The sequence below is a fragment of the Thamnophis elegans genome, chromosome 1 (assembly GCF_009769535.1).
Source record: "Thamnophis elegans isolate rThaEle1 chromosome 1, rThaEle1.pri, whole genome shotgun sequence".
In the NCBI taxonomy this organism is placed as follows: domain Eukaryota; kingdom Metazoa; phylum Chordata; class Lepidosauria; order Squamata; family Colubridae; genus Thamnophis; species Thamnophis elegans.
In genome coordinates this window covers 154,051,986-154,065,256 of record NC_045541.1, presented here as the reverse complement: position 1 = coordinate 154,065,256, position 13,271 = coordinate 154,051,986, and the positions used below count along the sequence as shown (strand labels likewise).

At 38.0% G+C, this 13,271-nt stretch overlaps 1 protein-coding gene across 1 annotated transcript in view; it reads left to right on the top strand.

Annotated features, from left to right (window-relative positions):
- Window positions 1-6,123, top strand: part of HIF1A (hypoxia inducible factor 1 subunit alpha) — a 45,932-nt gene extending 39,809 nt beyond the window's left edge. The window contains exons 14-15 of the mRNA XM_032235661.1: window positions 2,524-2,647; window positions 5,742-6,123. Coding sequence (XP_032091552.1) covers window positions 2,524-2,647; window positions 5,742-5,893 — 276 coding nt within the window. The 3' untranslated portion in view covers window positions 5,894-6,123. The remainder of the gene's footprint in view (window positions 1-2,523; window positions 2,648-5,741) is intronic.
- The last annotated feature ends 7,148 nt before the right edge of the window (window positions 6,124-13,271 follow it).

The following is a 13,271-nucleotide window of genomic DNA, read 5'->3' as shown; positions in this document are numbered from 1 at the left end:
ACATTACAATTTTTAGCCCAGAGTTGTCAGGTACATAAAAGGTCTGCTTAGCTCTGCCCTTTAACAATATCCTTTACTACTTACAGCCTCAGAGTTGTAGACTACAAGTATGGCCTTGATGCTTCAGAGCTGGGTCTTGTTTAATGGTGGGATAGGAGACCACCAGAACCTCTAAGGGTGTCGATGTGAAAGAAGGCAGGCTGTCTTGTTTTTTATGTTATATCTCATTTGTCACTGATCACAATAGGTTATAAATATACACAAATAGACACTTAGTAGCTTAGTACACTATGGTATTATTTTATTCATAATGTAGTTTTATAATTTAGTTAACTGGCTTTTTCCATTTAGATTTTAAGTATTCTGTTTTTTTGTATTTAGTAATCTGCTATTTTATTTACTTCTACTGATCTTTTAAAATATATTTATGTATTTTAATTTTCACTCTGCAACTTCAAACAACAATCGTATAAAATTCTGATTAGTGATCCTACTACCAGTTCATCCAGGTCAAAAGAGTAGGTTTGCTTTGCAAAGAGGGTATTGTTATACCCTCCCTTCAGAAGATCTGAGACATATGGTTCTGGATCAGGTAACTTTTGATAAGTAGCATTCTTAGAAGATTTTAGGAATACTGAAGCTAGTCCTCAATTTATAATAGTTCACTTAGTGACTGAAGTTATAAAGGCACTGAAAAAGTGAGTTATGACCATTTTTCACATATATGACTGTTGCAGCATCCCCATGGTTAAGTGATGTACATTTGGATAGCAATAGCACTTAGACTTATATACCGCTTCATAGTGCTTTACAGCCCTCTCTAAGCAGTTTACAGAGTCAGCATATTGCCCCCAACAATCTGGGTCCTCATTTTACCGACCTCAGAAGGAAGGAAGGCTGAGTCAACCTTGAGCTTGGTGAGATTCAAACTGCAACATTGCAGGCAGCCAGCAGTTGGCAGAAGTAGCCTGCAGTAATGCATTCTAACCACTGCGCCACTGTGGCTCATATGAGAATGCTTGACAACTGACTCATATTTATGACGGTTGCAATGTTCTGCAGTTATGTGAATACCTTTTGCAACCTTCTGACAAGCCAAGTCAATAGATAAACCAGATTTACTTAACAACCATTATTAATTTAACAACTGCAGTGATTCACTTGGCAAATGTGGCAAGAAAAGTCGTAAAATGAGGCAAAACTCATTTAACAAATTTCTCACTTAGCAACATAAATTTTTAGCTCAATTCTGGTTGTAAGTTGAGGACTACCTGTACTAACTTCAGCAAAGCATTTCACCCATTGCATGCTGACTATGGTTAGTTAAGTGTGGGCTATTAAAAAAAAATAAGATAATGAGCCAGCAGTGTGACATGGCTGCAAAGAAAACAAGTATTGAAGTCTTTTGGATTGAAGACTTATGATTACAAATCATAATCAGCAACAATAGTATAGAAATCTTACAAATCATAATCAGCAACAATAGTATACTTCAACTCATGAAAGAAATTATTCTACTCTATTGTTTTGTCAGAACTCACCTTGAATACTGTGTTCATTTCTGAGCAAAATCATTTAAAAATAATTCAGTGAAAGTGAAGCAGATTTGAGAAAGTTAACAAACTTGAACAAGCAACTATAGACAGCCCCAGGAAGAGAAAAAGAAGCTGGATTTGATTAGCTTTAAGAAAAGGCAAGATATAGGACATGGATGTATGGTTTGAATCTACTAGAAAACAGATTTTGCTTGAATGTTAAAGAAAATTGCAAGTGCAATTCATTTATGCAATTAATCCCCTAGAAAAGTAGTAACCTTCCCTTTAAGATGTGTTCTAGATACATCTAGATAGTATCTAGAGCAGAGGTGTTAAACTCAAGGCCTATGGGCTGGATCTGGCCCACGGGGGGTTAGATCTGGCCCACGGGACCACCCTGGAAACAGCAAAGGACCTGCCTGCAGTGCCTCTGCCAGCGAAAATGGCTATACACACACAAGCTCTGTTTTTGCTGGCAGAGGGTTGCAGGAGGCCATCATAGCTGGAAATGGAAGTCAGGAGCCCATTTTGCTGGCAGAGTGCTTGGGCCACCACAGGCACCCATGACACGAGTGACATCAAGCTGGCCACGCCCACCCCAGCCCCTACTCTCCAAGGTCAAACACAACCCCAATGCAGCCCTCAATGAAATCGAGTTTGACATCCCTGATCTAGAGATAGGTAGTCCTTGACTTACAACTTACAACATGCCCATTCATGTTGGAAGTTGAAGTGCATAATTAATAACCTCCCTGTCCCTTCTTTCTTCAATGCCTTCGTTAAACGAATAATAGAGCATGGGGTGATTCGGGTGGGGGAAAATGGGAGGCCTAGTGCAGGCCTAGGCGCACCCAGGATTCCTCCCTGCTCTTAGAGATCACGTTCCCTTCAGAACATCTGCTTTTAAATGAGTACTTTTTTTTTTCATTTCAGTATTTTTGAGTAGAAGTGCTGGTTACATTTTAAAAAGTGTGTATATATTTTTAAGGGTACACTATTGGCACAACCGGGGCCTCCTGGAACAAATATATCCCTTTGGAAACGTGTAAAAGGATGCAGATCAAATGGACAGAATGAGGTGGCGGAGAAGACTGTAATTTTATTACCATCAGGTTAGTGTCTGTGTAATGCTAACATAATAAAATATGTCAATCCCTTCTCTGTTTCTCATGTAAATACCTTATATTATAAAATATTAAATTAATATTAATAAAAATTGGGAAGGGTATGAAGGCCCAAGCTATTAATATTGGGTTGGCTATTAGAGGAATTCTATTTTAATACATATATTTAGAAAGGAATGAAAAGGACTGGATCATAGGGTAAGGAGAACCTTGATAATGTGAAATTAAAACTAACTAATATCCTTCCATAGGATACCGTATTTTTCAGAGTATAAGACACACCTTCCACCCCTCTAAAAGAGGGTGAAAATTTGGGTGCATCTTATATACTGAATGTAGCCCACCCACCGGCCCCAACACTTTGGCCTCTGCCTCCCAACAATTTACCTCTTTGTAGCAACAAGGCTTCAATAAGCTATAGCAATCCCTGCAGCCTGTAAGGAGAAATTGAAAGTGAAACTTGCTGTTTGCTCCACATGGCAAATTGCTGGGAGGCAGATTTTTTTTTGGGGGGGGGGGGCGGCTAATCAGGCTGTTTGCTGCAAGAAGGTAAGTCAACAACTATAAATGCCTATATTAGACTTATTTTTTAAAGGCTGCTTTATTATTATTCTAGATAACTTAACAAAATGAAGAAGCTTTTTAAAATAAATGCTTGATCTGAAGAGGCACAGTGCTATTGTTTTAAAAAGTGCTATTCTTTTAAATAGCAGAGAATAACTATACTTTCAGAAAGCACATCAATTTTAACAGCATCTGTACACGTATAGTCTGAAATATAACACTACAAACTGTGTATTGCCTGTACTGTTTGTTGCAAGGAGGCAAATTGCTGGGAGGCAGATATTTTTCCCTTGTTTTCTTCCCCAAAATGTAGGCGTGCCTTATACTTCGGAGCGTCTTATACTCCGAAAAATACAGTAATAAAAATGGTAGATAGGACTCTCTTATTACTTAGTTTCTGTCCAGGGGCAGAAAATATAGGATATATTTAGGATATAGTTTCATACGTCCAATAATTCTGTTTTATTTTTAAGGATACTTCACCTTTTATTATTTTCTATGGCCTTCCCAAGATACACAAAGAAGGAACACCACTCAGACCCATAGTCAGCTCCATAGGCTCACCTTTACAGAATCTTGCCAAATTCCTTGCCAAACAACTCCAACCCTACGCAGAATCCATCACTTCACACGTAACAAAACTCACTCCACTTCATAGAAATAACAAAGAAACAAAACCTACAACCCAGCGACCTACTCGTGAGCTTCGATGTCATATCCCTCTTCACCCAAATGCTTATAAAAGAAGCCTTGACAGCTATCCAGAACAAACACAACCTAAACACATCCTGGATCTGACCAACCACTGCCTAACCAACACATACTTCATCCATAATGGACATAGAAGGAGCACCCATGGTATCACCCCTCTCACGCCTCATTTCAAACTTATACATGGAACATTTTGAAACTAACCCCTTAGATAAATCTGAACACAAACACAAACTCTAGCTTAGATATGTTGATGACACTTTCGTGATTTGGCCACACGGGAAAGAAAAACTGGACAACTTCATCACACATCTCAACAGCCTAAACCCCAAAATACAATTCACCATAGAAATAGAAGCAAACAACCAACTTCCCTTTCTGGATGTCCTAATCTAAAAAAAAACCGAATGGCTCCCTAGGACACACCATTTACCGGAAAAAAAACACACACAATCCCATCAACACCCTGCACAAATCAATTCTGTAGCCAAGACCCTCATCTCCAGAACCAAACGCCTAGCCGACAAAGACCACCTGAAAACTGAATTGCACACTCTCACAAACGTATTAATCTCCAATGAGTTCCAAATAAAAACAATTACCAACCTAATCCAAAGGGAAACCCCCCCCCCCAAAAAAACGGAGACACAGAACAGGACAACGGCATCGCCCTCCTCCCTTACATCAAAGGCACCACAGATAAAATCAGCAAACTTCTCCACAAAAACAATATCAAGACAGCCGTCAACACTGCCAACATCTTAAGAAACCCCAAAGACAAAATCCAGCTAGAAAACCAAGGAGTCTACGAAATACCATGCAAAATCTGCCCTGCAACATACATAGGACAAATGAACAGGAGAATAAATGCACACATTGCAGAACACAAGAACGCAGTAAGAAAAAACTTCCTCCCTTTTCCAGCACCTTAAAGCTACAGGACATGAAATTAATTTTGAAGGAACCAGGCTAATCTCCAAAACAGAACACTTCAACAAGATAATAATTATGGAAGCTATCAAAATAAACACCCCCACAACATGAATAAACGTGACGATACCTCCCGCCTACCAGACATCTGGAAACCAGCCCTAGTCAACAAACGAGCCCCACCCACCACCCAGGCCATTACAACACAAAACAACAATGGATACACAGCCAGCACCAATCTACCAATCATGATACAACCACACAACCAATCATTCCACTTACTGAAACAAAGCCAGCACTCCACCCCCCCCTCCCCAAGATTTATAGAAAGATGGCAGCTCCGATCACACTTTAAGCCCAAAAACCAGCCTAAAGAAGGCGAGTGGGACCTCGCTGAAACGTTGTCAAGACAATCTCAATCTTACACAGGAAAAGACCCGAATGCAACAAGACCAGCATACCTACACCCATGAAAATCTACGAAAACAAACTAGCTATAAGGGTATGGCCAGCTAATGAGAGCTAAATAGCTTGAAATAGATCTATATTTGTCTCCCTTTATTTTTCAGCACAAATGCAATACACACACACACACACACACACACATTGTACTTTTGCATGTCTATAGGTGACTTACAATAAAATAAATAAAATAGAGTATAAAAAATAAAATGCATATCAGCTGGGCATTATCTAACCAATCATTCACAGTCAGGAGAAAGGCTTTGTTCCAGAAAATTGAAACATTCATTTAGCCTTGTTATCAGATACTCATAGCTAAATTATCTAACAATGACAAGTGACATGTCTATTTATTTGTTCAGTTAGTTGCTCCAGAATGCTGTACAGATAACATTCATTTTCTTTTTCCTTGCAGATATAGCAAGTAAACTTCTAGGGCAGTCAATGGATGAGAAGGGACTTCCACAGCTTACCAGCTATGATTGTGAAGTCAATGCTCCTATACAAGGCAACCGAAACTTGTTACAAGGTGAAGAGTTGTTCAGAGCCCTGGATCAGATCAACTGAGCTTCTCTTCCTGCACCTCCTTCTTCATAATTGTTCTGTTTTCTTGGACATTGGTGATTTACCACCTAAAAGCAGTGTATTTATATTTTCTATATCTGATTTTAGAAGCCTGGATACAAATACTGCACTAATTCAGTTAGTTTGTATCTGATCCCCTTTCTATTTTGGACAATTTCATACTTTCTTTCTTTCTTTCTTTCTTTCTCTCTCTCTCTCCCTCGGTCTCTGTCTCTCTCTGTCTCTCTCTCTCTCTCTCTCTCTCTCTCTCCCTCCCTCCCTCCCTCCCTCCCTCCCTCCCTCCCTCTCTCTCTCTCTCTCTCTCTCACATTAGCTCAGCTAATGAATGCATTTTTGGTACATAAACAGTTCATGTCAGTTAAATTTAGAACATACTCATAATGACAGCTTTGAAGTAGGCACCTTTTCAAAAAGTATTTATTTTTTATTTTGACTAGGAGTTTTGTCACTCAAGAATTTTTATCTGATGATACATTGCCGCAATAAATTTGTCTAAGCTTTCTATCATGTGGTTGTAGGCATACTTGAAGGCACATTGTGCTGTTATCTCTAATGTTTGAATAAATTTTTACTTTACCTTTTTTTTTAAAAAAAAGAAATATTGCATTTGTAGCCAGTCGCACAATCTATTTTCTTATGAAAATAAACAAAATACCAGTAGTTCCTCATGCAATATTGTGCGTTTATAAAACTAGTTTTTAATATGAACATTTTTTTCTTTTTTGTTTCTCTTTTATGTTAATTACATGTGAAATTATGTAGAAATTTTGTAGTAGTACTATATTTTTTTTATGTTGTATTTCAAGATGCTCAATACTGAGTTTTAATATTAAAGTTAATACAAGTTGCGTATGTGAGGCTAGCAACATCTGGAGACTTTCAGGTTAGGAAAAAAGATTATTGAAGTAGATAATGGGAATCTCATGCAAATATTTGTGGAAATCCTTTTGGATTTTTTAAAATTGGGCTCACTAAATAAGGTTGATCTTCAGACCAGTTGAAAATCATTTGTTTTCCTTTTTTAAGTTATTATTTTTCTGCAAATGAATGAATTCACTGCCACAACATAGCCATTTTAGAAATGGTTTGCCAAAAGACGTCTTTTTCTTTAAAAAAAATGGACATGGTCTTAGGGTCATCTGTGTTTAAAGGCAAGGTGTCTTCTTATAGTTTTCTGGAAGAGGGTTTTGTTTTCATCCTTTGCTTATAAACTTTCTAGAAGCATCAGATTGGGTTGGATGGCCCTTTGGTCTGATCCAGCAGGGCAGCTTCTTGTTATTTACATTAAAAAAAATTCTTTCATTTGAAAAACAATCCATTTTCGATGTTGGAAGTTTTTGACCAGCTCAAAATTCTCCCTAGCTCATAGCTGTGAAAGTACATGCTAATACTAATATACCAACAACACCTTAAATGTTCCCATTACTTTGTTTGGTAGAGGTGATATTTCAGACAAAGTCATATACCTTGTTGCTTTTTTAGTAAAGTTACCTAGTTTCATCATTAAGTTGCTTGCTAATAATTCAGTATTTTGGATTTTAAGTATCTTGTTGCTATTAACATCAGACCTGCCCCCCACTCCATTGAACATAGCTTTCAGTAATGCTGAATATACTTTAGAATTTTTTTTTAATTTAGGAAATAAGTCACAAAACATCTTTCTTTCTACATGCTGTACAATAAATTCTACCTACTCATTCTTTTTTTTCTTTTCGTGGTTGGATATGACACTAACTGTATTGTTTTATGACATCAATAAACTATGTGGACCAGGCCTGTAGCAAAAGGTTGTATCTGCAGATGATAGTGAATTTCCAGTGTGTACTGTAATTTTTTTGCTCAGATGTCCAGCAATCATGCCATGAAATTTTTGTTGAGCAGTATTGTAAGGGTGGGTGCTGCAACTCTGATAAGCACATGTTCATCCCAGAATGTTAGAAAAATTCACAAGGCATGCATGATTCTTACAGTGCAATCCTGAACATGTCTACTTCAACAGCATGCTGACAAATATGTGCCCATTCCCACCAGTAGTAGGTTGCCAATTTTTTTACTACCGCTTTGGGCGCACTCCCACGCATGCTCATGATGTTTCTGCGCATGTGCAGAAGCGTCTGGGTTGGTGGGAAGAGCCTCATGCTGCCGCTACTACTGGTTTGGCTGAACTGGGCTGAACCAGGAGCAACCCACCTCTGATTCCTACTCTGAAGCACCTTTTCAGTTTCTTAATTAAGGGGCTGGGGGAGATCATTGTAAAATTTTCAGGTGATAAAGAACTAGAAGGAATGTTTAATGCAGTTAGTCCTTGACTTATAACAGTTCATTTAGTGACCATTCAAAGTTACAACAGCACTGGAAAAGTGACATGATGGTTTTTCACAGTTAAAACCTTTGCAGCATCCCCATGATCATGTGATCAAAATTCAGATGTTTAGCAACTGACTCATAATTATGAAATAAGTCACAAAACATCTTTCTTTCTACATGCTGTACAATAAATTCTACCTACTCATTCTTTTTTTTCTTTTTGTGGTTGGATATGACACTAACTATTGTTTTATGACATCAATAAACTATGTGGACCAGGCCTGTAGCATTGGGGTCATGCACCTTTTGCAACCTTTTGACAAGCAAGTCAAAAGCAAGCCAAAAGAAGTCAGATTCACTTAACAACCATGTTACTAACTTATCAACTGTAGTGATTCACTTAACAACTGTGGTAAGAAAGGTCGTAAAATGGGGCAAAACAGAAATGTTGGGCTCAATTATGGTCATAAATTGAGAACTACCTGTACTTTAGAAAAGAAAGGGAAGTTTTTAAAAAATACAAACAAGGAGCCAGTATGAAATTTGACAGGGAAAACTGAAAATTGTTTCTCTGCAGAAAAAAAGGACACATTTTGGGATGGGAAAGTTTTGGATTGAAGTAGTATAAATAAAAATAAAATAACTGGATGTTCTAGTGAATCACAAACTGAACATCAACTAATAGGGTTAGGCAACTGCCAAAAACCCAAAAGCTGTTTTGGAAGTGTATTAACAGGGATTTAGTATCCAGATTATCTGAAGTATTCTATTCTACTTGGCCAGGCCTTATTTAGAGTACTACATTCAGTTTGGTCTATAGTCTAAAAAGGGCATCGATGTGATAATCAAGATAGTGAGGAAGGCAGTAACCATGTCCTAAGAGGAAACAGTTAAAGGAACTGGTTATGCTTCGGTTGTGACTGAGAGGAGATAGGATAGCCATCTAAAAGGCTGCCAAATAGAGAAGGAAGTGGATTTGTTTTGTCACCCTGGAGGGTAGAACCATAATTGCTGTGTTGAAACTACAGGGAAATAGATTCAGAATAAGTATTTAGAATAATTTCCTGATGGTAAGAGCTATCAATCAGCATAGGCTGACATATGACGTAGCATGGAGAACACTGGAGATCTTTAAACAGGTTGGATAGCCATCTATCTGAATTGTAGCATTTGAAGAAGGCATTGAACACAATGTAGCAGTTAAAAGACATGATGAAAACTCCTTAATCTCACAACACATAAACAGACCCAACCACAGTTTTAACTGGAAACTGAGCATTGTAGACAAATTAAAGCCAAAATGCTAGAGCATTCCTGGAAGCTTGGCATTCAGATCTACCAGCCATCAACAGACACATAGAAATAAATCACACTTACACACCATTCAAATGACAATTTAGAGAACCTAGAAAGGAAACAGAACACATTCTCTTCAATAGCCTACATCCAGATAAGCAGACAATCAAAAAATAATACTCTATTCAAGGGAACTACCAAGGAGAAAACCCATAGCATCAATCCCAGCCCCAACATTGGCAGAGCAAGCTGTTGTATTTAAATGGGGAGCAAACCCCACACTCATTAGCACTGATTACGTTACCTAGTTGGGTAATGAAACATTTGCAACAACCAACCAAGTTCAGAGAGCACCAAGGATTCTAATAGTTCAAACCTGAATTACATGTTCTCCCCTATTGGAAACTGCAAATGTATTTGTGGCCAGAAAACATAGTTAAGTTTTCTTTTCTTTTGTGAGGAATAAACCTAGGATACTTTGGGTGAAGCAAATTCCATATCCAAATTCTGATATTCATTTTGGATGTGAATATATACACTTTCACAGACAAGTAGTGACAGACAAGCAAATGTCTGTCGCACATGTGCACACCGGAAACCAGAAGTTTCTTTTCCAGTGCACACATGCCCCCTGAGCAGCTGCTCTTCCTGGTTGTGGCACAGCTGGAGGTGCACCCACAAGGTGCTCCCTTTTTGGCAGTTGGTGTCAGCCAGCCAATCAACCAGCCACCCGCACACTCCTTTTTCGGCACTCAGGGCTGAAAAGGTTCGCCATCACTCATAGAGGCTACTTTATTTTCCCTGGATAACCCAAGAATAAGGAAGAGGACATGATCCATCTGCTAGGCCTACTGTAGATTGAAGACTGATTCCTCCTGGGTGAGAACCAGAGGAGAATGGGAGTATGTGAATGGGATCCCTCTATCAATTGGTGGGAGCAGCAGGCAATGGTTCCTGTATTAGTATTAGTAAATGTGTGTTGCAATATGTGTGTGTTTTGTAGTGGCCTGGGAATTGGTGGCTAGGTATTCTGGTAATGCTAAGAGATAGTGAAGCTAAGGTGCCTTGGATGCTTGGCTTCCCTGGTTTTAGGAATTGGGGGCTTGAATTTGGGGCTGGGGATGTCATTATGGGAATGTAGGTGAGCCAGAATATTATGGTGGTGCTGAGCCTGGGAACCTGTTATTTCTAGGAAATGCAGGCCTCTTAACTTACACTGGTTTTATGTTTCAGTTCCTTGGTTTCAGCCACAGATATTCAGTGACCCTGACTTTTGGCTGCTGCTGCTTTTAAATATTAACTTGTTTTAAATGTTATCTTACCTTCTGAAAAGAAAGCAGTATACAGTTTGATACAATAAGAATGTCTTACCCTGTATAATTTGTAAACAATATGGAACATATTTCTTTTTGAAATGATTTTATCTAGAAATCCCAGCTTTATTTTTAGCGAACTCACAAACCACCAATTAACAGAGAACAGAAGTATTGGTAGCTGTTCAGCATATTCTGCAGCTACTAATCCATATAAATACCTATTCCTCCATTATGCAGTGCTTCATGGGGAGGGGGGCAATGTAATAGGATCCTTGTAGTATGAACAGAAGCTGAATTAGGATGGGGATGGAGGGCAGCCAAATTATAAGACATGCAACTCGGTTCTACATCTTGTCAATCAAATCCAGGAAAAGAAGATGTTTCCCATCTTGAGTTGAAAATAATAATATGAGATCAAGCTTAAGAACAAATGCATACAAAATCAGAATTGACAATGCAGCAACAAACAGCAAATCCCAACTCTGCCAAGAAGCTGAAGAAACAGTGGACCTTCTAGTTAGCTACTGCAACAGCATGACAAAATAGTAACAATAGTGCATTGGAATATCTGCAAAAAATACCATTTGCCTGCAAGTTACAATTGGTGAGATCACAAAATAGACTGAATAATGAAGAAGCTAAAGTGTTTTGGGATTTTAGACTTTAAATAGGCAACCACCTGCCATATAACATCCCAGAGTTAACAATTGTAGATAAGGAAGACAAAAAAGTCTGGATTGTGGACCTGGAGAATCTGGAGCCAGCAGAATAGAAGAAAAAAGTAGAACGAGTGTGACAAAAGATGGCAAAGATAGCAATAGGTTCCTTGGGTGCATCCCAAAACAACTAGAGCACCACTTGAACCACTGCATTAAAAAAAAATCACAAATCAATCACAAAAGGCAGCTTTACTCAGAATAGTTTACATCTTGTGACAATATCTTTAACAACAACCTCTGCCTATTTCAGGTTCTTGGGAAGGACTCAATAGAATTGGATGGATAAAGGGGGGAGGAGGAGGAGGAGTAATGTTGGCGAACTGGGCTTATTTCTTGAAGATTTCCTTCAACTTTCAGAATGAATAACGATTAGTAGCTTTATGCCTCATGCAGTTATCTCCCCCTTTTTATCAATTCTAGTCTTCCTAAAGTCACATATGTGCAGTTATAAAAAAACACTAACCTTCAAATTTTCAGTACTTCATTATCAAAGCATTTCCAGTCCCCAAATCCATTATACTTACCCAGTTTGCCCAAAAAGTTATCTTAAATAATTCACCATCAGAACGTCTCTTGGAATATGCTGTGGTGTTCTGTTCTAGTTTCAGCTGAGGATGCTTCTCTCAGATGCAGGAAGGAGATGCAAATGAAAGAATGTTCCGGATGCTCCCAGCCTATCGGCTCAGTGGGGCCACGCCCACTGTACGTGCAGCTCAGCACTCTAGACAGAGCCAGGAGGTATTTCTCACCCTCCCCACCCTTCTTATAAGTGTAATCTTTATTGTCATTGTACTTAAATACAACAAAATTGGTTTCTCTGTATCAGAAAAGATAGCTCTTGTTTTTGGCAAGCAGCAATTGTACTGTATAGAATGAAATAGCAGGATAGAGTATTCTCTTACTAAGTGTCTCCCTGGAGCTTGTTCAGGATTTATTGGCGCTGCAGATTAAACCCAGTGTAAAATTTTTCATTAGGCAGAATGTTTTACATTAATTTTTGAAACTGTCAAAGAAACAATATGTGATAAGATGTTAAGAGTTGTGAAGTATTTATAGTTAGTTTGTTACATTAAAGGAAGTCAAAAAGCTAATAACCTGCAGAGAGTAGAGGAAAGACAGAGGAAAGAGGAAAAGGATAGTTAGGGTATACAGTATAAAGAAGTAAAAGATGTGCTTGTGAAAAGTCATGTTATGTGACTTTTATGTAAGGTTACTTTTAAATCAATCTGTGATAGTCGGTAAATACTGCTGCTTTGAACAAATGAGAGCAAAATATAAATACTACTCATTCCATACACCCCATGCTGGTAAGAGAGCAGATAATTATCAATATATTTAATTAATAAATATTATATACTGATTGTTTATATCAAATTATGTGAAGGAAATAATTGTGAAGATGCAGAATTTTTATTACATAAGTTCTTTTAAATAATAAGTGGTTGGACACTTATTAAGGAAATCATTAAGAGGTCGATTAAATAATAACAGGGAATTTCCAATGTTATTATTCAAACTACTTTATGAGAAATGTCTTTGTGGCATACAATTTTAAAAAAAAGATCATAACGTTTCTTTTAATGACTACAATAGAAATAGATTTCAAAACAGAGAAGAGTGGAAAGAGAAATAATTATTCCTTTCGCTTTTTGACCCCTTCATAAAATGTCGACACTTACCGCCGCTTTTGTGTGCATGCACACGTGCAAACACAAATACGCT